General features: G+C 48.5%; 2 protein-coding genes across 4 annotated transcripts in view; one reads left to right on the forward strand and one right to left on the reverse strand.

The window, feature by feature from the left end:
- TG (thyroglobulin) overlaps positions 1-26,787 on the reverse strand; it is a 297,874-nt gene that overhangs the window by 51,423 nt on the left and 219,664 nt on the right.
- Positions 14,529-26,787, forward strand: part of SLA (Src like adaptor) — a 55,737-nt gene continuing 43,478 nt past the window's right edge. For all 3 annotated transcript variants that reach the window (XM_063921257.1, XM_063921258.1, XM_063921259.1), the window contains exon 1: positions 14,529-14,607. In XM_063921257.1, the coding sequence (XP_063777327.1) occupies positions 14,598-14,607 (10 nt within the window). In that variant the 5' untranslated portion in view covers positions 14,529-14,597. The remainder of the gene's footprint in view (positions 14,608-26,787) is intronic.

Genomic DNA, 26,787 nt, shown 5'->3' on the forward strand with positions numbered 1-26,787 from the left:
GAGACCCCTGGCCTCTTCCTCTGAGGGAAGACCTGTTGCAGCAGGGGCCCTGTGTATTTCAAGACTTACCGCGGTTACGTTTGACGGCATGGCGGTTGAACGCCAAATCCTAGTAAAACGGGATTCCGGAAGAGGTCATCCCTACTTTAATAAAGGCTATGAAGGAGGTGACGATAAAACATTATCACCGTATCTGGCGAAAGTATGTGTCTTGGTGTGAGACCAAGAATGCACCTACAGAAGATTTTCATTTGGGTCGTCTTCTCCACTTCCTACAGACAGGAGTGGATATGGGTCTGAAATTAGGCTCGGTTAAGGTACAAATTTCGTCCCTCTCGATTTTCTTTCAGAAGGAATTGGCTTCTCTTCCAGAAGTCCAGACGTTTGTAAAGGGAGTGCTGCACATCCAGCCCCCTTTTGTGCCTCCAGTGGCACCATGGGACTTGAACGTGGTGTTGCAGTTCCTAAAATCACACTAGTTTGAACCGCTTAACAAGGTTGAGTTGAAATTTCTTACCTGGAAGGTGGTAATGTTGTTGGCCTTAGCATCAGCGAGGCGAGTGTCAGAATTGGCGGCTCTATCATACAAGAGCCCCTACTTGATTTTTCATGTGGATCGAGCTGAATTGAGGACACGTCCGCAATTTTTGCCTAAAGTGGTTTCGTCGTTCCATATGAATCAACCTATTGTGGTGCCTGTGGCTACTGGTGACCTGGAGGATTCCAGATCCCTGGACGTAGTCAGGGCCTTAAAAATTTATGTAGCCAGGACGGCTAAAATTAGGAAAACAGAGGCTCTGTTTGTCCTGTATGCGGCCAATAAGATTGGCGCTCCTGCTTCGAAGCAGACTATTGCTCGCTGGATCTGTAATACGATTCAGCAGGCTCACTCTACGGCTGGATTGCCGGTACCAAATTCGGTTAAGGCCTAGGCGGGGTGATAGGTTTAGGTGTCCGGTGGGTGGTTAGGCTTAGGCTGCGGGTGGGGAGAGGTTAGGTTTAGGCAGCAGGGACGGAGGTTAGGATTAGGCACCTCTGCGGGAGGGTTAGGCACAAAGGGGGGAGGTTAGGGTTAGACTGCGGACAGGCAAGGTTATAGGGGTGGGGAGGGGGAGAACACCCCTTACTCACCCCTGTCGGTCTTTTCTGTACTGGGATCCCGGCATCGGTATTACAACCACCGGGATCCCATGCGCTGGGATATCATACTGATCCCTCTTTTAGTACACCTCTTAATGCCCAGAGGGAAGGGCGATCCTGAGGCCATGGTTCCCCAGAGGTTTCCCCCTAAGGGGGTTTTCCTCTCCTGAGTGCTGAAGGATGACTCTTTGTGAGTCCAGAGGTGTAGCTTTTATGCCATAATGAGAACCAATCTCATGCCCGTCCCTGCAATGTATAAGAAGTAAAATAATTGCTAATGCGATCACATTACTTCTGGGTTTAGACCCCGGCTGCGTTACTTCACATGTGCAATCGTCAGACTGCGTATGTGAGAGCAGACAGTAATGCAGAGGGATCCCAAGGATCCTTCTCCTGGGAATTATTGCATAATGCAGCCCACAGGCTACAAAAGCCATTTAGAAATGGCATTAGCTGCCGGAACAATCTCAGAAACGCTTTACATTCTGGAGCTTGGTGAGTTTCACAGTTTACCAACTGCCGTAGAAACTTTTGGTGGCTGCTTTTGTGATCACAATAGGAGGAACGCAACAGATATCCGCAATATCCATTGCAGCCCCCAATACATACATTCAGGGGCTGGTTAATATTTATCGGCAGCCTCCAAAACCGACTGTTTTCGGAGATGTTAAGAAAATATTATTTTTTAAATATTCCACATAATAAATTTTTTATATTTTAACATAAACTAAAAAATGTTTTATGTATTCATTGACTGAGTCTCCCGTCATTACAGCATGCTAATTTCACAGGGTCCGCAAATTATTACTGATATGGCTGTTACTCTACTGTCCAGCTGGTGCTCCTGGTCTGCTGTATAGCAGCCAGACATATATTTTATATACAGCACTCTTGGGGAGATGTATCAAGCCTTGGAGAGAGATAAAGTGCAGATGTCCAAACCACCCAATCTTCTTCTGTCACTTATATAGCACACTACATGAAATGATACCTGTAGTTAGAAGCTTCATTTGATTTGGGCAAATACTCAACTTTATCTCTCTCCACGGCTTGATACATCTCCCAGAAAATATCATGTCTCCCATTCACTTAATTAACAAGTTAAATTAATAATTGGCAATGTCTTTGTCTTGGAAACAGGGTAAGAAATTCACAGTATAAGATAATGTTATAAAGGGGTTTCCATCTTCCGATAAATTTCTAATGGCTTGTCAATACCTCCTGGTACATTTACATTGATTTATCATTCACATTTCTTCCATGCCAGACAGGGGCGGATTGGGAACGTAAAGTGGCCTCATGTAGGTTGGAGTAAGCAGAGCCGGCCTTAACCAATATGATGCCCTAGGCAATATTATGGCTGGTGCCCCCTAGCACCGCCACTAGTTCTGCAGGAGATGCCTGGCATGAGTCAGCTGGCAACTCTGCTAACGTCGGGCGTCTTTCGTTTATGAAAATGCATCTTATTTGCATTACTGTGTGGCTAGGTTGCACAAGCAGCTTCTGCTGATTAAAATGATATGTGGCATGCCTATATTCTGAGTGCGACTGTGTCTTTATCCGCATACGAAATGCTACATTACAGTGATTACCAGGAATTAACTGCAATATAGCATTTCGTATGCAGATACAGCCGCAGTCACACACACAATATAGGCATGCTGCATATCATTTTAATCAGCAGAAGTTGCTGGTGCCCCCAAGCATACCAAATGCCCTAAGCATTTGCCTAGTTTGCCTATGCCTAAGGCCGGCTATGGGAGTAAGTCAGCTATAAGCGGGGCCCAACACAAACTGGCGGTTAGCAAATTGTTAGCATTACCCACAGTGGTGGTAAGTAAGGCTAATGTAGCATGGTAGGCAATCACAGCACCAGCAGGAGGATCTTGTCACAGGAGGTGGAGATCACACCAGTAGGTGAGGTATTGCACTGGTAGGCAATCACAGCACCAGCAGGAGGATCTTGTCACAGGAGGTGGAGATCACACCAGTAGGTGAGGCATTGTACTGGTAGGCAGTCACAGCACCAGCAGGAGGATCATGTCACAGGTGGTGGAGATCGCACCAGTAGGTGAGGCATTGCACTGGGAGATCACACCAGTAGGTGAGGCATTGCACTGGGAGATCACACCAGTAGGTGAGGCATTGCACTGGGAGATCACACCACTAGGTGAGGCATTGCACTGGGAGATCACACAAGTAGGCAGGGCATTGCACTGGGAGATCACACCAGTAGGTGAGGCATTGCACTGGGAGATCACACCAGTAGGTGAGGCATTGCACAGGGAGATCACACCAGTAGGTGAGGCATTGCACAGGGAGATCACACCAGTAGGTGAGGCATTGCACAGGGAGATCACACCAGTAGGTGAGGCATTGCACTGGGAGATCACACCACTAGGTGAGGCATTGCACTGGGAGATCACACCAGTAGGCAGGGCATTGCACTGGGAGATCACACCAGTAGGTGAGGCATTGCACTGGGAGATCACACTAATAGGTGAGGCATTGCACTAGGAGATCACACCAGTAGGTGAGGTATTGCACTGGTAGGCAGCACACCAGTAGGTGAGGTATTGCACTGGTAGGCAGCACACCAGTAGGTGAGGCATTGCACTGGTAGGCAGCACACCAGTAGGTGAGGCATTGCACTGGTAGGCAGCACACCAGTAGGTGAGGCATTGCACTGGTAGGCAGCACACCAGTAGGTGAGGCATTGCACTGGGAGATCACACCAGTAGGTGAGGCATTGCACTGGTAGGCAGCACACCAGTAGGTGAGGCATTGCACTGGGAGATCACACCAGTAGGTGAGACATTGCACTGGGAGATCACACCAGTAGGTGAGGCATTGCACTGGGAGATCACACCAGTAGGTGAGGCATTGCACTGGGAGATCACACCAGTAGGCGAGGCATTGCACTGGGAGATCACACCAGTAGGCGAGGCATTGCACTGGGAGATCACACCAGTAGGCGAGGCATTGCACTGGGAGATCACACCAGTACGCGAGGCATTGCACTGGGAGATCACACCAGTAGGTGAGGCATTGCACTGGGAGATCACACCAGTAGGTGAGGCATTGCACTCGGAGATCACACCAGTAGGTGAGGCATTGCACTGGGAGATCACACCACTAGGTGAGGCATTGCACTGGGAGATCACACCAGTAGGCAGGGCATTGCACTGGGAGATCACACCAGTAGGTGAGGCATTGCACTGGGAGATCACACCAGTAGGTGAGGCATTGCACTAGGAGATCACACCAGTAGGTGAGGCATTGCACTAGGAGATCACACCAGTAGGTGAGGCATTGCACTAGGAGATCACACCAGTAGGTGAGGTATTGCACTGGTAGGCACTGCAGCACACCAGTACGTGAGGCATTGCACTGGTAGGCAGCACACCAGTAGGTGAGGCATTGCACTGGTAGGCAGCACACCAGTAGGTGAGGCATTGCACTGGGAGATCACACCAGTAGGTGAGGCATTGCACTGGTAGGCAGCACACCAGTAGGTGAGGCATTGCACTGGGAGATCACACCAGTAGGTGAGACATTGCACTGGGAGATCACACCAGTAGGTGAGGCATTGCACTGGGAGATCACACCAGTAGGTGAGGCATTGCACTGGGAGATCACACCAGTAGGTGAGGCATTGCACTGGGAGATCACACCAGTAGGCGAGGCATTGCACTGGGAGATCACACCAGTAGGCGAGGCATTGCACTGGGAGATCACACCAGTAGGCGAGGCATTGCACTGGGAGATCACACCAGTAGGCGAGGCATTGCACTGGGAGATCACACCAGTAGGCGAGGCATTGCACTGGGAGATCACACCAGTAGGCGAGGCATTGCACTGGGAGATCACACCAGTAGGTGAGGCATTGCACTGGGAGATCACACCAGTAGGTGAGGCATTGCACTGGGAGATCACACCAGTAGGTGAGACATTGCACTGGGAGATCACACCAGTAGGCAGGGCATTGCACTGGGAGATCACACCAGTAGGTGAGGCATTGCACTGGGAGATCACACCAGTAGGTGAGGCATTGCACTAGGAGATCACACCAGTAGGTGAGGCATTGCACTAGGAGATCACACCAGTAGGTGAGGTATTGCACTGGTAGGCAGCACACCAGTAGGTGAGGCATTGCACTGGTAGGCAGCACACCAGTAGGTGAGGCATTGCACTGGTAGGCAGCACACCAGTAGGTGAGGCATTGCACTGGGAGATCACACCAGTAGGTGAGGCATTGCACTGGGAGATCACACCAGTAGGTGAGGCATTGCACTGGGAGATCACACCAGTAGGTGAGGCATTGCACTGGGAGATCACACCAGTAGGTGAGGCATTGCACTGGGAGATCACACCAGTAGGTGAGGTATTGCACTGGGAGATCACACCAGTAGCATACCTCCCAACTATCCCGATTTTCGCGGGACAGTCCCGTTTTTTGGGGTCTGTCCCGCTGTCCCACCCGCGGGCCGCAGTGTCCCGCGGTGGGGGGGACACAGTTGGGAGGCTCAGTCTCTCGCTGCCCTGCTTAGCAGAGCAGCGGTGAATAGACGCTGTGCGCATGCGCACAGCGTCTATTCATTGTAGACAGAGGGAGAGGGGGCATGCCAGCGGCTCACGGAGCGCTGGGCATGCCCCCTCAGTGATGAAATTGGGGGCGTGGCTCGCGATCGCGGGTTTTCCCGCGAAGCCATGCCCCCTTTTCATAGGCCACGCCCCCTTTTGGCTTCGCCGCGCGTGTGTCCTTCTTTCAAGGCAGCCAAAGTTGGGAGGTATGCAGTAGGTGAGGCATTGCACTGGGAGATCACACCAGTAGGTGAGGCATTGCACTGGGAGATCACACCAGTAGGTGAGGCATTGCACTGGGAGATCACACCAGTAGGTGAGGCATTGCACTGGTAGGCAGCACACCAGTAGGTGAGGCATTGCACTGGTTTGCAGCACACCAGTAGGCGAGGCATTGCACTGGGAGATCACACCAGTAGGCAAGGCATTGCACTGGGAGATCACACCAGTAGGTGAGGCATTGCACTGGGAGATCACACCAGTAGGCGAGGCATTGCACTGGGAGATCACACCAGTAGGCAAGGCATTGCACTGGGAGATCACACCAGTAGGCGAGGCATTGCACTGGGAGATCACACCAGTAGGCGAGGCATTGCACTGGGAGATCACACCAGTAGGTGAGGCATTGCACTGGGAGATCACACCAGTAGGTGAGGCATTGCACTGGGAGATCACACCAGTAGGCGAGGCATTGCACTGGGAGATCACACCAGTAGGCGAGGCATTGCACTGGGAGATCACACCAGTAGGTGAGGCATTGCACTGGGAGATCACACCAGTAGGTGAGGCATTGCACTGGTAGGCAGCACACCAGGGTGACAAGTACACACATTAAATGATTATTACTACTTAATCCAACAGAAGGGAATTCCAGAGATTAGCAATGACTTGGTAAAATAAAAAGTCCTGGCTGTTGAATGAGGCCTGGTCACTATAAAATAGATCACTATTACTGGAGTCTCATCCATTGTTAATCACCCACTGGTCTCACATTTATCCTTGCAGTGTAATATACAAAATCAATCACAATGCCTCTGTCTACCATTCTAGTGGTATTCAATACACGGAGCATCCCAGTGACCACCATACAATGCCCATAGCAACCAACCAGGCACTATAATGGAAACTACTGAGGAGGATTGGGATCTAGGCCAATTTACCAAGGTAGTGGAAGTGACTATAGCTCCAGGCCAACATAGAAAAATAGGCCCATCGTTATAACAGTATGATGATGACTACCCGCCCAGCTGGCCACATGCTCAGCCATAAATCATAAGTATTAAAATTGGTATTTCTATTTTCCTCACAAAATGCTGCATTTTTTCTATTTTTATGTGTTTAGGGAGACACTGGGGCTGGTAGTGTAGGGGGTGTACACGCCCACATGGCATTGGGCACACCCACAAAGCACTTCCACACCTCCGCTTCCCTTAATAGGCTCTTAAACATTTTCAGCCCCAGGCCTGTGTGGTCCTTAATTCGGCCCTGCCAATGGGCGTCCCTAATTTGCAGTCGCTAATTTTTTCCTTTTTTTTGTGCATGCACAGTATGCTGAAATCCGTGAGATACAAATACGTCCTACTCAGAATCAGGACCATTTATTGGTAATAAAAACAGTGGACAGGGTAACTGGGGACCTATTATAGTGGGTGGAGGGGGGAGGGGAGGTATGTATTGGCAGAGCCGGCCCTAGGCATATGCAAATTAGGCAAATGCCTAGGGCATTTGGAATGCCATGAGGCACAAGCAGATTCTGCTGATTAAAATGATATGCGGCATGCCTATATTGTGTGTGTGTGTGTGTGTGTGTGTGTGTGTGTGTGTGTGTGTCTGTGGCTGTATCTGTATATGAAATGCTACATTACAGTGTATTCCTGGAAATCACTGTAACGTAGCATTTCGTATGCATATACAACCACAGTCACACACACACAGAATATAGGCATGCCACATATCATTATAATCAGTAGAAGCTGCTTGTACGTTCTAGTCACATAGCAATGAAAATAAGATGCATTTTCTGCAAAAATAGGATTTTGGTACCTACCAGGTAAATCCTTTTCTTTGAATCCATAGGGGGCACTGGAGTACTCTTAGGGATATGGACGGCTTCCACCGGAAGAAGGCACTGAATAAATTAATTTTTGAGACTACTCCTCCCCTCCATATCCTGCAGCACTTCAGTGTTTTTTACTGAGCCGAACAGGATCGATAGAGAGATTGACAAAAGGAGAATTACATATAGTCTCACAGACAACAATAAAGTTGACACAACGTAACAGACAACTAAACAGTTGACACCATAACTGATTAACCCTTGTTAAATTTAAACCAGTCGTGAAAGTGTGTTACCATAAGAACCACTGGACTCCTAAAACAGGTAAACTGCTCTGGGTGGGCGTCCAGTGCCCCCTATGGATTCAAAGAAAAGGATTTACCTGGTAGGTACCAAAATCCTATTTTCTTTTTCATCCACTAGGGGTCACTGGAGTACTCTTGGGATGTACCAAAGTCTCCTCCGTGGCGGGAGAGCTGTTTGGCACCTGTAACACTAAACGGCCAAAGCTAGATGCTGCTGCCGCGAACGTATCAAACTTGTAAAAGCGCACAAACGTGTGCACTGACGACCAAGTAGCCGCACGGCAAAGCTGTGTCGTAGAAGCCCCACGACTCGCTGCCCATGACGTCCCCACAGAACGTGTGGAATGAGCTGTTACTGAAATAGGTGGCTGTAACTTAGCATAAAGGTAAGCCTGACGTATAGTCAGTTTGATCCATCTGGATAAGGTCTGCTTAGAGGCTGGCCAACCCCTCTTAGCTGCGTCATAGAGAACAAACAACGTATCTGTCTTACGCACAGTAGACGTTCGGGAAACATAGATACGCAATGCGCGAACCACATCCAACGTTCCAGAGTCTCCTGTTAACACAGGAACTACTATTGGTTGATTGATGTGAAAAGACGACACTACCTTTGGTAGAAAAGCGGGATTCGTCCGAAGTTCCGCTCTGTCATCATGAAAAATTAAATACGGTGACTTGCATGACAAGGCACCCAAATCTGAAACACGCTTAGCCGAAGCTAAGGCTAAAAGAAAAATCGTTTTCCAAGTGAGAAATTTAATATCCACTTGTTGTAAGGGTTCAAAGTAATCGGACTGTAAGAAATCTAAAACCAGATTCAAGTCCCATGGTGCTGTAGGTGGAATGAAAGGAGGCTGTATCCTCTTTACACCCTGTAGAAACGTATGTATTGACTGCAACGAGGCCAATTTCCTTTGAAAATAAATTGACAACGCAGATACCTGCACCTTTAATGTGGAAAGACGTAGTCCTCCATCTAACCCCATTTGTAAAAATAACAAAAGACGGGATAATTTAAAAGACGATGTCGGAAATTTCCGAGCTTTACACCAACCTATATAAGTACGCCAAATTCTATAATAATGAGCTGCCGTAACCGGCTTCCTAGCTCGTACCATGGTTGGTATAACAGACTCAGGAATGCCCTCTTTCCTTAAGATGGCCTTTTCAACAGCCACCCCGTCAAACGCAGCCGCGCTAAATCGGGGTAAAGGAACGGACCCTGTTGTAACAGGTCCGGACGTAGTGGGAGTGGCCACGGATCGTCTGCGAGTAACCCGAGGAGATCCGAGAACCAAGCCCTCCGAGGCCAATGAGGCGCTATTAGAATGACTGTGACGAACCCTCTCTTGATCCGTTTTAGCACCAACGGGAGCAGCGGAAACGGTGGAAACAGATACACAAGGCTGTATGGCCACGTGGCTGTGAGAGCATCCACCGCCACTGCCCCTGGATCTCTTGTCCTGGACACATATCTTGACACCTGATGATTGTGGCGGGATGCCATTAGATCCACCTGAGGGTAACCCCACTTCTGGATCAACATCTGAAATACTTCTGGATTCAATGCCCACTCTCCTGGATGAAAATCCCGACGACTGAGAAAATCTGCCTCCCAGTTGTCCACTCCAGGAATGAACACTGCCGATAATATCACCTGGTGATATTCGGCCCATCTGAGGATCCGAGCTACTTCCCGCATAGCCATGCGGCTTCTCGTTCCTCCTTGTTTGTTTATATATGCGACTGCCGTCGCGTTGTCTGACTGCACCTGAACAGTCTGAAAACGAAACATGTACACCGCTTGTCTTAGAGCATTGTAAATCGCCCTGAGTTCCAGAACATTTATGGATAGCGATCTTTCGTGATCCGCCCAGAGGCCCTGGAGCCGATAACTCTGAACTACAGCTCCCCAACCTCTGAGACTTGCGTCTGTTGTCAGAATTATCCAATTCGCGACGCCGAATCGTCTCCCTGCAGATAGATTGTGTATTTTTAACCACCAGAGAAGAGACACCCTGACTTGTGGTGACAACCTCACCCTGTGGTGCAGCTGCAGATGTGATCCCGACCACTGTGCTAACACCTCCAGTTGAAACGGACGTGAGTGAAATCTTCCGAACTGAAGTGCCTCGAAAGCCGCCACCATTGTGCCTAGAAGGCGAATGCACAAATGTACTGAGACTGTGCGTGGCTTGAGCACTAATTGTACCAGATGACGAATGCCCTGTACTTTCTGTTGTGGCAGGTAAACCCTTTGTTTTACTGTATCGAGAATCATCCCTAGGAATTGAAATCGTTGACACGGAATTAGATGTGATTTCTTTAAACTGACTATCCAACCGTGCTGAACTAGTACATTGTACGTTAGTAAGGCATGTTGGAGAAGCAATTGTTGAGACGGAGCCTTTATGAGTAGATCGTCTAAATACGGAACAATTATTACCCCTAGGGACCTGAGATGAGCTGTCATCACGGACATTACCTTGGTGAATACCCGAGGCGCTGATGAGAGGCCAAACGGTAGAGCCTGAAACTGGTAATGGTCTCGTCTTATCGCAAACCTTAAGAAACTCTGGTGAGGTGGCCAAATCGGAATGTGCAAATACGCATCCTTGAGATCTAGTGCAATCATGAATTCCTGTGGCTCTAACCCTGCAATTACTGACCTGAGAGATTCCATCTTGAATCTGTGGTAAGTGACGTAATGATTGAGACCTTTTAGGTTCAATATTGGCCTGACTGAGCCATCTGGTTTTGGTACCAGAAACAGACTGGAATAATAACCCTGCCCCTGTTCCTGCACAGGGACCGGAATTATCACTGCAGCATTCAGCAGAGACTGAATGGCAACCTGCAGAACTGCTTTCTTGTCGTCCGACACAGGCAGTCCTGTCGTGAAAAATCTTCCTGTCGGAAGATAATCGAACTCTATTTTGTAACCCTCTAATACTAAATTGCGGATCCACCCATCTGTGGACGTCTGCAGCCACGCCCCCTGAAAGCTCTGAAGGCGTGCTCCCACAATTGGAGATCCGAGATGGGCTGGGAGCCCGTCATGCCACTGGTTTGTTAGTGGTCTTGGTGTCTTGACGACGTGCATTGGATTGTCGGGCACTACGTCCCCGACCTCTTCTGCCCGGCGTGACTGCTCCTCCCTGCCCACGAAAGGGCTGAGTTCTAAAGGATTTGAACGCCGGACCAGAATATTTCCGTTTAGGTATAGTTGTAGGCGATGGAAGAAAAACAGACTTCCCTCCAGTAGCCTCAGAAATCCATTTGTCCAATTCAGGACCAAAAAGTTTCTCGCCATCATAAGGCAATGCCTCTATACCTTTTTTAACCTCCGTCTCCGCCTGCCACGAACGCAGCCAAAGTGCTCGTCGTACTGTGACTAGCGATGAGGACAGGCGAGAAGTAAGCTGACAGACGTCAGTAGAAGCTGTACATAGATATTCAGCAGCTTCCCAGATTTGATCCGCGAGAAGTATAAGATGATCATCTTGCAGAGCCGACTTGAGCTCTTTTATCCATACCATTAAAGCTTTAGTAACCCAAATGCCAACCAACCCAGGTCTTAACAGCACTCCAGTTGCTGTGTACATGGACCTTAGCATAGCCTCTATTTTACGATCTGCAGGGTCTTTAAGCGTAGTAGCAGTTGGGACTGGTATGGTTAACTTCCTCGTAAGTTTAGATACGGATGAATCCACCAAAGGTGGGTTCTCCCATGTAGCTGTCATGGCCTCTGGAAACGGGTAACTCGATTTAAATCTACGAGGAATAGAAAACCGTTTGTCCGGATTTTTCCGTGACTCCAGTAACATTTTATTAAGAGATTCCGAGATAGGGAAACACATCGGAGATCTCTGTCGTTTAGTAAAGACTACCTCATCATTCGTCAGTGGCTCCTCAGTTTCCGTAAACTCCAGCGACTGACGAACTGCTCTGATGAGATTGTCAATACCTGGGCTGTCAAAGTCGTCCTCTTCTGACTGTTGTTCTATTTCGCCCTCCTCGTACTCCTGTTCAGTGAGGTCTAGTATCCCAGAGACAGGAAAATTAGTAGGAAAAGGAAACTTCTCTTTTCCACTCAAGGTGGACTTATGACCAGTTTGAGACTCCCCAGGTAACTCAAATGGTCTCATCTTAAACTCAGATCTTGCCGCCTCTCTTTCTTCACGAGAGGCGGCCAGTTCTGATTGTAAACCCACTAATACATCTGCAAGTAAAGCCCATGGCGGGTCCTGAGATGCCTTTACTTCTGGAATGGAAATCGTATTTATGGCTGTATTAACAACACATGCTGTACATGTGGTGGATCCATCAGGCAACACACTCTTACAGACATGACATGACAAATGTTTCTTAGATTTTGCTGGTGTCTTACTCATTATGAAGACAGACAATACAAACTCCACACAGACAGACTGCACGACTCAGTAATAACACCAAAGTTCCTGGTATATATCTAGGCAAGTGCAGTGCCTGCCAGAAATACGAAAACTGACCCCAAAATTCCCTAGTACCACTCTTAGCCGAGATGTAAAAATAGGAAACCTGGAACAGACAGGAGAACATTTAAACATATTAAGCATTTCTTGCACTGCCAAATACTGTTAAAGTCTCCCCCCCCCCACTCCCCCGACCTCCGTGTACAGCACCGGGTCTGGGCCTGTGGAAGTTTTGCAAAGGGCCGTGTGAGTGGCCTGTCTGTAGACCCCGGACAACGGAACTCCTCGGCTGCTGCGGGCGGATGGCGGAAGCAGAGAGCGTGCTGCATGGAGCCGTGGAGCGGCCCATGCACACGTGCTCCCGCCCGCCACACACAGCATAACGGCATGTCTGTGTAGCCAAGCAGCGCTGCTGCTGCGCAGGGAGCAGCGGTCTTTTAGGATGCTGGGAGCCGGAGAGTGAGAGCGCGCCGCATGGACCGTGAAGCGGCCCATGTACCCGCGCTCCGGGCAGCGGTGAGTACCCAACAATCCCCAACAGTGGAGCGGCAGCAAGCGCTGACCGCCCCAACCCAACATACCTGGACCGTGACAAAAGTCTATGACGGGGCCTTCATCCAAGCTCCGTCCAGCTTTCCTGCAGGCAGCCTGCAAGTGGAGTGAGGGAGCTCTTTACAGAGAGGTCCGACACTCACGGCTACTCAGCCGATTCCACTGTCCCTGACCCACGCCTGTTAGAAGGGGGGAAAGGACGTGGAAATTGAAGAAAAAAAAAAACTTAGAAAAAAAATTCCAATACTTTGTGGATGAGCTCCACTATGCCTTCTAACTGTGTCGAGCACAGAAAAAACACTGAAGTGCTGCAGGATATGGAGGGGAGGAGTAGTCTCAAAAATTAATTTATTCAGTGCCTTCTTCCGGTGGAAGCCGTCCATATCCCTAAGAGTACTCCAGTGACCCCTAGTGGATGAAAAAGAAAAAAAAGGTGCCCAACATTAGATGAGCTGGACAGGAGCTGTATGGCATATTGGAGCAAGATGTATAAGTACACATCTGTATCCAAGCAGAGGAAGAGGTCACAGTGTTAGCGGCCATGTAAGTGCAGTGTGTGGGTAGGTTCGTTGTGCAATAGTGTTCGGCATATGTGTAAGAGGCATTATGTGTGTCATGTGTATAAATGCATTAATAATGTGCGACATATGTGTAAGGGGCATTATGTGTGTCATATGTGTATAAGGGCATTAATAAATGTTGGCATAATGTGTAAGGTGCATTATGTTTATAAGGACATTAATAATGTGTGTCATATGTGTAAAGGGCATTACTGTGTGGTATTATGTGTACAAAGTCATTACTAATGTGTGGCATTATGTGTATAAGGTGCTCTACTGTGTGGCGAAATGTATAGAAAAGGCACTACTGTGTGGTCTAATGTGAATAAAGAGCAATATGGTGTGGCGTAATTTAAATTGGGGGTACTATTGTGTGGCCATGCCCATTCCCAAAAGAACACGCCCCTTTTTGGACTGCGCGCTGAATGTGCGCACTGTTCCTATTTAAAATATAGGGGGTAGGAGCACCAAAATGAGGACTGCTATGACTGAAGGGTGATGGGAAAGGGGTGCAGGGTCAGAGGTGGAACTAGCAGCGGTGGTGCTAGGGAGGCACCAGGCAAAATCTTGCCTAGGGCATCATATTGCTTAGGAACAGCTCTGGGTATTGGCTAATGTTAACTAAAAATGAGAACATTAATTTGCAATTTGCACAGATCTTAAGATGTAAGAAACTGCGATATACCAAGGGCAGACCGAGTGCCAAAGTTCGGCCTGAGAAATAACTTGCAGCACGGGGTTGATAAATGTCTAATTAAAACAGACACTGTGCGCCTCTGTAAGCGATAGAAACTTTCTTTGCAAACAGAGAGGAAGTTTGTGGCCTGGTTTTGCAACTGACGTTCTGCCTGAGTGTCTTACTTTCATAACAGTAACACCCGAGGCGTCTCTGCCACTCTCCCCGCTGCAGGCTGACAGACCAACATCTAGTTGCTGCAATGGGATGCTCACAGGTAAATGGGATTTTTTTGTTTTTATTTCATTTATTGAACGCGTTCAACATTTTCCGGATCACCTTTCCTGGGAAAGGTGCACACTGTACGACAAAGAGTCTAGAATTAAATTAGTTTTACAGATGCTAAATGGCACAAACATGATTCCATCGTACAGTATTTTTGCATTTTAAATAAGTGACGTAGTTAACTCTATTTACTGACACTCTCCTGTGATGTACTGTGGGCTTCGCTAGGAAGGTGCACGCAGTTTATTGCGTTGTGTGAATGTTGCTTTGTTACTGTTCTTGTGATTATGTGAGACGTGCAAGATACAGGTCAGATAAAGGGTTCTCTCAGTCACAATGCTTAAGTCCAATATGCAAAAAAATAAGTTTTAAAGTGACTAGTGATACTGTATGTAGATATTAGACACTAGGATAACATCACAATTCCTGAGCATGATGTTACCCCAGTAGTTTCTCAGCAGGTCTGGGGCTGGCTGCTGCCTGCATAGTATTTTAGTTAGCAATGTTCTAATTGAGGATTTGTGGCCTTTTGTTATGGTTTGCGAGAAACTACATATACCGTGAGTACTGTATAGCCTAAACTGGCTTCCACCCCCATATTCTCAGCCATTGGTTGCAGCTGACCGCTGCTGGCAAATAAATTGCTTGAGCTTTTAGCCAAAAGCAACAGTCTAATATTATCGGTATAGACAGACAGAGGGTAAAGTAAGAAGGTAAATATGATTTTTTTTCTATTTGCATAGCTATACTTGTGATGAGCAAATGGTTATTTATCTACAGTAGGTCGATTAGTAAATGGTGGGACAATGATTAGCTTGCTGCCTCACAGCTAGAGTTCCATTCCTAATATATATATATGTGTGGAGTTTGTATGTACTCCTTGTATTTGTGTGGAGTTTGTATGTACTCCCTGTATTTGTGTGGGTTTCCTTTCGGTGCTCCGCTTTCCTCCCACACTCCAAAAATAAACTGGTACACTAGGTACATTGGCTTCTGACAAAAAAAAGAAAACTCTTGTCTGTGAGTGTGCACATGCGACTGGGAAAATAGATTGTAAACTCCACTGGTGCAGGGACTGACGTGACTAATATTCTCTGTGAAGCGCTGTGTGCTCTATATAAATAACTGGTAATAAATAACAAATAAATAACAGTTATTAATATACTACTTGGTCGTTGCAGTGTGAGACTTCCCTAATTCACAGTTACAGGCATGGGCCTGGCCAGCTAAGAATTACTGCATGCTGTTATAAACTAATGTCATCTAAAGCCTTCACAATATTTTCCGATATTGTGAGTACAGAACGGTATAAAATACGAGATGTCTCTTGATAAGCAGCATTTCAATGATTAAACGGGGGCAAAAGGCTTTGAATTGCTCAGTGTACATAAAAACGGAATGTAATCAGTCAGAATTCCGTCACATTCCTCCGATAAGTAGTAGGATTAGGCTGAGTGGGGAGTTAGGGTTAGGCTGCGGGAGGGGAGGGTTAGGGTTATGCTGCGGGAAGGGAGGGTAAGGGTTAGGCTGCGGGAGGGGAGGGTTAGGGTTAGGCTGCGGGAGGGGAGGGTTAGGCCGCGGGAGGGGAGGGTTTGGCTGCGGGAGGGGAGGGTTAGGGTTAGGTTGCGGGAGGGGAGGGTTAGGCTGCGGGAGGGGAGGGTTAGGGTTAGGCTGCGGGAGGGGAGGGTTAGGGTTAGGCTGCGGGAGGGGAGGGTTAGGGTTAGGCTGCGGGAAGGGAGGGTAAGGGTTAGGCTGCGGGAAGGGAGGGTTAGGGTTAGGTTGCGGGAGGGGAGGGTTAGGGTTAGGCTGCGGGAGGGGAGGGTTAGGCTGCGGGAGGGGAGGGTAAGGGTTAGGCTGCGGGAGGGGAGGGTTAGGGTTAGGTTGCGGGAGGGGAGGGTTAGGCTGCGGAAGGGGAGGGTTAGGGTTAGGCTGCGGGAGGGGAGGGTTAGGGTTAGGCTGCGGGAAGGGAGGGTAAGGGTTAGGCTGCGGGAAGGGAGGGTTAGGTTGCGGGAGGGGAGGGTTAGGCTGCGGGAGGGGAGGGTTAGGGTTAGGCTGCGGGAGGGTAGGGTTAGGGTTAGGCTGCGGGAGGGAGGGGTGGGTTAGGCTGCGGGAGGGGAGGGTTAGGCTGCGGGAGGGGAGGGTTAGGGTTAGGCTGCGTGAGGGGAGGGTTAGGGTCAGGCTGCGGGAAGGTAGGGGAGGGTTAGGGTTAGGCTGCGGGAGGGGAGGGTTAGGGTCAGGCTGCGGGAGGGGAGGGTTAGACTGCGTGAGGGGAGGGTTAGGGTTAGACTGTGGGAGGGGAGGGTTAGGGTTAGACTGTGGGAGGGGAGGGTTAGGGTTAGACTGCGGAAGGGGAGGGTTAGGGTTAGGCTGCAGGGAGGGGAGGGTTAGGGTTAGACTGCAGGAGGGGAGGGTTAGGGTAAGGGTTACAGTACTTACCAAAATGTGTCAGGATTATGACTGTCGGGATCCCCTGCCCAACCCTATAAAAACATAGAACAGCGTCTGCTGGCAGAGACATACAATCTACAGTATTCTGAGTTTTTAGCTTAGTATGAGAACGTCTTGCAGCTTTTTCAGCTTAGTGCATTTAACACATTTAGGGGTCTATTTACTAAGCCTTGGATGGAGAAAAAGTGGACAGAGATAAAGTACCAGCCGACCAGCTCCTGTCATTTTTCAAACACAGCCTGTAACATGACAGTAAGGAGCTGATTGGCTGGTACTTTATCTCCATCCAAGGCTTACTAAATAGACCCCTTAGCATCACAAGCGTTGTATGTGGTTTTATATCAAATATCTGTTACTCAAAATGTATGTAAAGGAACGCTATAGTATGACCAAAAATATATGGATACATCATTTTGGGCAGATTTATCAAAGGTAGGAGAAAGTTAAAGAGGAAAGACAAAGTACCAACCAATCAGCTCCTAGCTGTCATTTTTCAAACCCAGCCTGTAACATGACAGTTAGGAGCTGATTGGCTGGTACTATATCTCTCTCCACTGTCTCCAGGCTCTGCCACAGATTTAGGGAACACGTATTTGTAATCTTATCGCAGAAATTAAAGATGTCTCAGTTTTACTGTATTAATAGAATATATATCTGTACTGTACACGCCAGAGCTGACAATCTAAACTCATTCACCCTCAGTCTCAATGGCTTCTCATCTATTACACTGCTACAATATAGAGGTGGCTGTAGTGTCACAATCTGCCTGATGGCGTTGAATATTGTCCAGATTAGAGTTGAGGAACATTTTGAAAACTCATTTTGCACATGGCATGGGGACAAAAAGGTAGTCTTCACTTGTGAAACTTAGCATAAAGCATTCCTAGTGCAACACAACCTAATATACTGACCATTGCCGGCTATACAGTCTGCAAAACATAAATTATAAACCTATAAGGAACCGTAAACTAAAAGTGGAACTTGAAGAGTTTATCAACCGGGACGGTTTGCCTGTGCAAAACGGCTTATTGTGCCCCAAATATTTACTCTTGCAAAGATTCACTGCAGTTTTATACAGTAGGTAGTTCACATAGCACATACAGTAGAGACACATTGCATGCAAGGAGAATTTATACCACGGGGATGAGACGTAACTGCTGTGCAGGGCTCCTGTAGAAACACAACTGTCTTGCACCAGCAGGAATTCTAAACATGCGGAGCGTTCACCCTTTGTTTTACATTGAGACCAAAAGTGTGAATGTGTCATTGTTCTGGGACCCCAAGTGTCAGTGTGTCATTGTTCTGGGACCCAGGTGTCAGTGTGTCATTATTCTGAAACCCCAAGAGCCAGTGTGTTATTATTCTGGAACCCCAAGTGTCAGGGTGTCATTATTCTGGAACCCCAAGTGCCAGGGTGTCATTATTTTGGAACCCCAAGTGTCATTGTGTCATTATTCTGGAACCCCAAGTGTCAGGGTGCCATTATTCTGGAACCCCAAGTGTCAAGGTGTCACTGTTCTCGGACCCAGGTGTCAGTGTGCCATTGTTCTGGAACCCCAAGTGTCAGTGTGTCTTTATTCTGGAACCCCAGGTGTCAGTGTGTCATTGTTCTGGAACCCCAAGTGTCAGTCTGTCATTATTCTGAAACCCCAAGTGTCAGTGTGTCACTGTTCTGGGACCCAGGTGTCAGTGTGTCATTATTCTGGAACCCCAAGTGTCAGTATGTCATTATTTTGGAACCCCAAGTGTCAGGGTGCCATTATTCTGGAACCCCAAGTGTCAAGGTGTCACTGTTCTCGGACCCAGGTGTCAGTGTGCCATTGTTCTTGGACCCCAAGTGTCAGTGTGTCTTTATTCTGAAACCCCAAGTGCCAGTGTGTCACTGTTCTGGGACCCAGGTGTCAGTGTGTCATTATTCTGGAACCCCAAGTGTCAGTATGTCATTATTTTGGAACCCCAAGTGTCATTGTGTCATTATTCTGGAACCCCAAGGGCCAGTGTGTTATTGTTCTGGGACCCCAAGAGTTAGTGTGTTATTGTTTTGAGACCCAAAGTATCAGTGCGTCATTGTTCTGGGACCCCAAGTGTCAGTGTGTCATTGTTCTGGGACCTCGACGGCCAATGTGTTATTGTTCTGGGACCCCAAGTGTCAGTGAGTCATTGTTCTGGGACCCAGGTGTCAGTGTGTCATTATTCTAGGAACCCAAGTGTCAGTGTGTCATTATTCTGGAACCCCAAGGGCCAGTGTGTTATTGTTCTGGGACCCCAAGTGCCAGTGAGTTATTGTTCTGGGACCTCAAGTGTCAGTGTGTAATATTTCTGGGACCCAGGTGTCAGTGTGCCACTGTTCTGGGACCCCAAGTGACAGTGTGTTATATTTCTGGGACCCAGGTGTCAGTGTGCCATTGTTCTGGGACCCCAGGTGTCAGTGTGCCATTGTTCTGGGACCCCAGGTGTCAGTGTGTTATATTTCTGGGACTCAAGAGTCAATGTGCCATTGTTATGGGACCCCAAGTGTCTGTGTGTTATATTTATGGGACCCAGGTGTCAGTGTGTCATTGTTCTGGGACCCCAAGAGTTAGTGTGTTATTGTTCTGAGACCCCAAGTGTCAGAGAGTCATTATTCTGGAACCCAGGTGTCAGTGTGTCATTATTCTTGAACCCCAAGTGCCAGTGTGTCATTATTTTGGAACCAGAGGTGTCAGTGTGTCACTGTTCTGGGACCCAGGTGTCATTGTGTCAATGTTCTGGAACCCCAAGTGTCAGTGTGTCATTGTTCTGGGACCCCAAGTGTCAGTGTGTCATTATTCTGGAACCCCAAGGGCCAATGTGTTATTGTTCTGGGACCCCAAGAGTTAGTGTGTTATTGTTTTGAGACCCCAAGTGTCAGCGTGTCATTGTTCTGGGACCCCAAGTGTCAGTGTATCATTATTCTGGGAACCCAAGTGTCAGTGTGTAATTATTCTGGAGCCCCAAGGGCCAGTGTGTTATTGTTCTCGGACCCCAAGTGCCAGTGTGTTATCGTTCTGGCACCCCAAGAGTTAGTGTGTTATATTTCTGGGACCCAAGTGTCAGTGTGCCATTGTTATGGGACCCCAGGTGTCAGTGTGTTATATTTATGGGACACAGGTGTCAGTGTGTCATTATTCGGGGACCCAGGTGTCAGTGTGTTATTGTTCTGGGACCCAGGTGTCAGTGTGTCATTGTTCTGGGACCCAGGTGTCAATGTGTCATTATTCTGGGACCCAGGTGTCAGTGTGTCATTATTCTGGGACCCAGGTGTCAGTGTGTCATTGTTCTGGGACCTCAAGTGTCAGTGTGCATTGCTCTGGGATCCCAAGTGTCAGTGTGTCATTCATTATTCTGGGACCCAGGTGTCAGTGTGTCACTGTTCTGGGACCCAGGTGTCAGTGTGCATTGTTCTGGGACCTAGGTGTCAGTGTGTCATTATTCTGGGACCCCGGGTGTCAGTGTGTCATTATTCTGGAACCGCAAGGGCCAGTGTGTTATTGTTCTGGGATCCCATGAGTTAGTGTGTTATTGTTCTGGGACCCAGGTGTCAGTGTGCCATTGTTTTAGGACCCCAAGTGTCAGTGTGTTATATTTATGGGACCCAGGTGTCAGTGTGCATTGTTCTGGGATCCAGGTGTCAGTGTGTCACTGTTCTGGGACCCAGGTGTCAGTGTGTCATTATTCTAGGACCGAGGTATCAGTGTGCATTGTTCTGGGATCCCAAGTGTCAGTGTGTCATTGTTCTAGAACACAAAGTGTGAGTGTGTCATTGTTCTAGAACACAAAGTGTCAGTGTGCCATTGTTCTAGAACAACATGTCAGTGTGTCATTGTTCTAGAACACAAAGTGTCAGTGTGTCATTGTTCTAGAACACAAAGTGTCAGTGTGTCATTGTTCTGGGTAGAGTTAAAGTAACATTTTTCAAACTGTTTCATATGGGTGGTCTTCATTATGCCGGCGGTCGGGCTCCCGGCGACCAGCATACCGGCGCCGGGAGCCCGACAGCCGGCATACCGACACTTATTCTCCCTCGTGGGGGTCCAGGACCCCCCTGGAGGGAGAATAAAATAGTGTGGTAGCGCGCCACCGTGCCCGTAGCGTGGCGAGCCCGCACGGGGCTCATTTGCGCCCGCCACACTGCCGGTAAGCCTGCGGCCGGCCTCCCGGCGCCGGTATGCTGGTCGCCGGGAGATCGTAGTGAACCCGTTTCATATAATATTCAGCTGTTTTCACATTTGGATTTTACACTGTGAACATCTGTCCCTAAACGTTCCCAGTCACACACTACATATCCGAAGGAAATGACTGCTGTCACCCCAGCTGTATAATCTATACATGATGAGAAATACAATTACTGCACTGTACACATCTACAAGGGCTGATTCTGAGTATGATGTAAAGTAGTCGCAATATCGGCTGCTTCGTTATCAGAACTATGGACCTAATTCAGTAAGGATTGCATATACTGCTAATTAGCAGAATTTGCTGTCCTTTTTGCTAGCATGCTGGGGGCCGCCCATCGCAGGGTAAGGCCGCCCAGCATGCTGATTTGCGCCTCCCCCCCATTGATGAAGCAGAAATTGCGATCGCATCGCAATTTCTGCTTCATCGTAGAAATCAGTGATGCCTCCTGCCGCCCGCAGGAGGCGCGTCGCCATGTTCCCCATTGCGGCGGCTGTGTGTGAAGTCACGCAGCCACCGTGATCATTTCCCCGCCATGCCACGTTTGCACCACACCACCCCCGCAACACTCTGTCTCCGCCCTGGAAACAGAGCGTTCTCACCCCACCCCCCACCCCGCGACTGCCTCTGCCTGATTGATCATAATTTCTGCGCCCCCCCCGCAGAAAGTGCGAGTGCATGCGCCCGCCGGGTGATCGTAATAATTCCGGTTGGATCGCGATTTGCGATCCAACCTGAAATAGCCCCTAAATGCGAACATCCACCTGTATTAGAGATGTTTTTATTTTAATTTTGTGCTTTGGTTCTAATTTGTCAAAACCACCTTTTACGTGTTTTGGTTTGGATTAGGGAGGCCAATCCCGGGCCTTGTTTTCAATCCCGGGTATCGGGATTGAAAAATGATCAATCCCAGGGTTTCCGGGATTGAGTTGAAGAATTTTAAATAAAAAATATTCAATCCCCCCCCGCCCCTTCCTGGACCCACAGGCGGTGGTCTGGCGTCAGACTGAGCAGCATGACCTCTGACTTCACGTCACACTGCACACGGCTGGGGACAGGGGGAGCCAGGAGGAGGGAGCTGGGCAGTGTCTGAGCCTCCTGAGGACGCTCAGTGCTGCCTGGCATTGAAAAAACAAGGGGGCTTTCTAATCCCCAAATCCCCGGGATTGAAAGCACCAATCCCGGGATTGATTCCCGGCCAATTTTAGGCCTTAATCCCGGGATCCCACTGATCCTGATCCCAGAATTGGCATCCCTAGTTTGGATCTGTATTTTTTTGTAAAAGACTAAAAACAATTAAAATCATGTAATTTCGCTTTTTCTTGTTCCTACAGTATTATTAATCTCAATAACATTAATTTTGACCACCTCACAATTGTTTTCATCCAGTTTTGTCCAAAGGCTGCAGCGAGATGGCTGGTTACTAAGTGACAGAGCAGCAGCACAAACACACGGCAGTTTATAGCACATCTATGAAACATTGCCACACAGCAGTGGCAGGAAAAAAAAGTGGTGCAAGACAGAATTGCCCTTAAGCCCTCCCACACACCTTTATGTTGGATATTAAAAAGGACATCACAGTTTAACAAATCAAGCACTTCAGGGACTGTCACTTTTGTGGCTGAATTGCTTGGATTGTTTGGGTCCCCACAAAACAAGCTACCAATAGGTTTAAGGAAGATAACAGTGTTGTTTTGTTACTACAGTGGGAAGATGTCATTATCATTCTCATCAGTGTTAACATCATCATCATCACACAATATTAACTCATCCCTGCTGGAATCCACCATTACAGAAGTATATGTAATTAGCAGAAAAGGCCCTCATGGAATTTGTAGTTAATTTTTATGAACATCACCTTTTCCATATTTTGAGGAAGTACCCTCCTACACCAATCACTGACAAGGTTCCCAGGTGTGCTGAAAACTCTTTCCGAGTGCGCACTGGAGGGTGGGCAGATTAAGTATAGCATAGCGAGTTTATACAATTGGCTCCAAATAGGCTTGTTTTACTCATAGTAGTCAAAGGGACTGAATGACATGTGCATTTGTACTTTAATATAATCCTCCACCATTTTATGGATGATTACAATATCAGATTAAATCACGGTAGAGGTGTCACTAATGTTGGGCAATTCTCTGAGACCTGATAAGATGTCAAACTATTGTGTCACTCTGGTGACTCATCCTCATCACCAGTGGGTCTCTGTGGAAAGGTTATTTTTTTTCCTGGCAGCAGATGCGGCACTAGTACTTGGTTGCTGCTTCTTCTCTTCCATTGACTGATTGTGATCCATATCAACAAGCACTACAAGCTATAACAACCAAATATGACACCAAAACACAGAGAAGCCAGGGGCTGCAAGAGAAGGCTTGGAGGGCCATATGTGGCCCAGGGTAGCCTGTTGAACATCACTGCTCTAGCATCTAAGGACAGCTCCGCGTTCACGCTGAGAGCTTGTGTGTACAGAGAGCGCAATTGCTAAAGTGATAAATTAGCCCCAATCTGTGGTACGTTCACACTCAAAGCAGTTTTTAGGTTCTTCTGTAACTGCCACTTTTCTGGGGGAGGTGTATCAAATTTTGTAAAGAAGGCATGTTGGATAAGTTGCCCATGGTAACCATCTAGCTACTGCCGTTCCTTCATCAAACATATTCTATAACATAATATAAAATGATAGCTATGGCCAACTTTTCCACCATTGTAAGTAGAATGAAAATGGCAGTTTTTATAATACATTTTGACATTCTACCCAGCTGGATCCTGTAATGATGATACCGGTAACAATCTGGCGACCATCCGCCACACCCCTCCAACACAACCTTGGCACCATCATGGAAAAAACCAACACACAATTGGTCCATTGCGCGGTCACACTTGCCAGATCCTGTATCATGGCCCACCGCAGCTCCAAGGATGTCCTCTTCCCCAAGTCGTTGCCACCTAGATGGACAACCAAAACCTTAGGGACTCCATGCTTGCTGGCCTGACTCACTAACCTACTCCTCAGCTCACCCCACATCATCCCGCGCCAGCCAAGCCATCTGACACCCTGTATTCCAAACAATGCCTGAGACCCTTCTGAGGCCACAAACCTGGCCGCCCAGTAAATGTAAGAGTGGCCAACCACCCAAATGGTCAAATTGTCTTCAAACCATCCTGAAGGGAAAAAGAGGGGTAGAATTGATTACTAAGAGGCTTATTCATTGTTTATACTGAAGGATCTGCCAAAAAAGAAAACTTTAGGACTCGCTATTGCAGCAGTCACGGCCTAGCCGACTGCACCGTGTTTCGTTGCCAATTTAGAAGTGCAATTAAAGACACAAAGGGGGAAGATCAAATAAAATTAAACAAAATAAAAACAGGGTGGGGGGGGGGGGTATAAAATGGGAAACACATGTAATAACTCAGCTGGAGATGAAACGTAAAGACCTGCTGAGGGACTCTGATTAGACCAAATTAGCCGAATTATGGATTAGAATTCAGTCCGTCAAGTCAGGCAAAAAATCGCAAATAACTCCAGACCCCCGCTGCCGGCTCATGCCAGCAACGGCGAGTAGCTAATCCCTGAGTAGGAGAAAAAAAGGGGGTAACACCAACAGACGCACAACACCATAAATTCACAGAACTGTAACAACATAATACATTGCAATCTACACAAAGCACCAAGCGCAAACCGACCTCTCATGTGACGGGGCGAATATATCGTCTATAACTTGATGATTTCCATCGCCCCACCGCCTGTATTTCCGTTCTGGAGTAACCCGCCGCAGCAGCCGACGTCGCAGCGCCTATGCGAAAGGAGTGGGTACCGAAAGCAGTGGGTGGGAGGCCCAAGCACGCCAAACAGCGACTCAGCATCCATCGAAACTGGTATTTCGTGACTGGCAGCCCATCATAATGCAACAGCCAAGACCCCTCCTTAACGGGTCGCACCCCCACGTATTGCATTGCCAGCCTCACCGGGCAAACGCTCTCCTCCAGCGCTGTAACCATTGTAACCCAGCGCCCTCTCCCCACTTGATCCGTTTTGGAGCGTCGTAACCTGCACAGCAAGGACCTCTCACCCACTACCACGTCCTCGACCAGCATACGCGAATCTGCTCTCTTGGAAGGCGCTACCAACTCAGAAACTCGAAAGGCTCCGTGGAAAGCCATTGAGAACGCCAAACTAAACAAAAGCGTCTCAAACCTGGACGACGCAACTCGCCCTACCGCCCTGATTACGGCCGGCAACAACGCCGCATCGATGGGCCGCCTCCTATCTGGTGGCGACGGCGCAACTCGCGCCCACCCTTTCATTGCCTTCCGCAGAACTTCGCTTTTTGTTACGTCAGGGACGCCTCGCAGCTTGCAGAAAAACGAAATGCCTGCCAAATACCGAGAAACCACTGCTCGTGACCTACCGGAGACGTAGAGCTGCCACATAAAAGAAAGCATCAGCCGATGCCTGCTCTTACCTTGATGCTGACGCCCCCGGACAAACTCCTCCCATTCACTCCAAGCTTGTCCGTACGCCTTGAGCGTGGCCGGCGCGATTGACCGCAACGCTAAACCCTCCAGTCCGGTCCGATCACCTGCCAAACATAACCGGGACAGTGAAAACCTTGTTCTTCGGCCTCAGGTGCCAAACCCCAAAATCTCTCCCACTGTCCACGCGACAACGCGTCTGCGATTTCGTTTTCCAACCCGGGCACGTGCTGCGCCCGGAACCATAGGTTCCTGCGCAAGCAAGTCAAAAGCAATTGCCCAAGAACCCGTAGTACAACCAGCGATTTCGCCCTTTGGTTATTAATCGCATGCACCACGCCCCAAACTTCCAGCGCTACCATAATGGGAAAAAGCTCCAGCAGCACCAGATCCCTTGTAAGACCTTCGCTATGCCAATTCGCCGGCCAAGATGCCGCACACCACGATCCCTCCAGAAAACAGCCGAATCCAGAGGAACCTGCAGCATCGGTAAAAAGCTGCAAACTCTCGCTGTCAACGGCTGGCGCTTGCCATATGCTCACCCCGTTGAAATCCTCCAGGAATGAAGCCCAGACGGCCAAATCCCTTTTTAACTCAGAGGACAATCGAACAAAATGATGCGGCCTGGCACACCCCGCTGTAGCCCTTTCGAGCTTCCGGCAGAAAACCCTGCCCATCGGTATCACCCGACAAGCAAAGTTCAGCATGCCCAGCAAGGACTGAGCTTGCCGCAGCGTGACTTTACGCGAGCCGTTGAAACGGCAAATAATTTTGCGGAGCTTTGACACCTTGTCCTGGGGTAGGCGACATTCTCCCGCCACGGTGTCAATTTCAATCCCCAAAAATGATAGACAGGAGGCCGGACCCTCCGTTTTATCCCTGGCTACCGGAACACCGAAGTGGTAAAAAAGGGCTCGTGTGCTAAACAGCAAGTCGCCGCATCTTGTGCCAGTAGCCGGCCCCGCGCAAAGGAAATCATCGAGGTAATGTGCAACCCCGTGACCGCCTGACGCAGACTCCACGCACCAATGAAGAAAAGTGCTAAAGCGCTCGAAAAACG

The sequence above is a fragment of the Pseudophryne corroboree genome, chromosome 5 (assembly GCF_028390025.1).
Source record: "Pseudophryne corroboree isolate aPseCor3 chromosome 5, aPseCor3.hap2, whole genome shotgun sequence".
NCBI lineage: Eukaryota > Metazoa > Chordata > Amphibia > Anura > Myobatrachidae > Pseudophryne > Pseudophryne corroboree.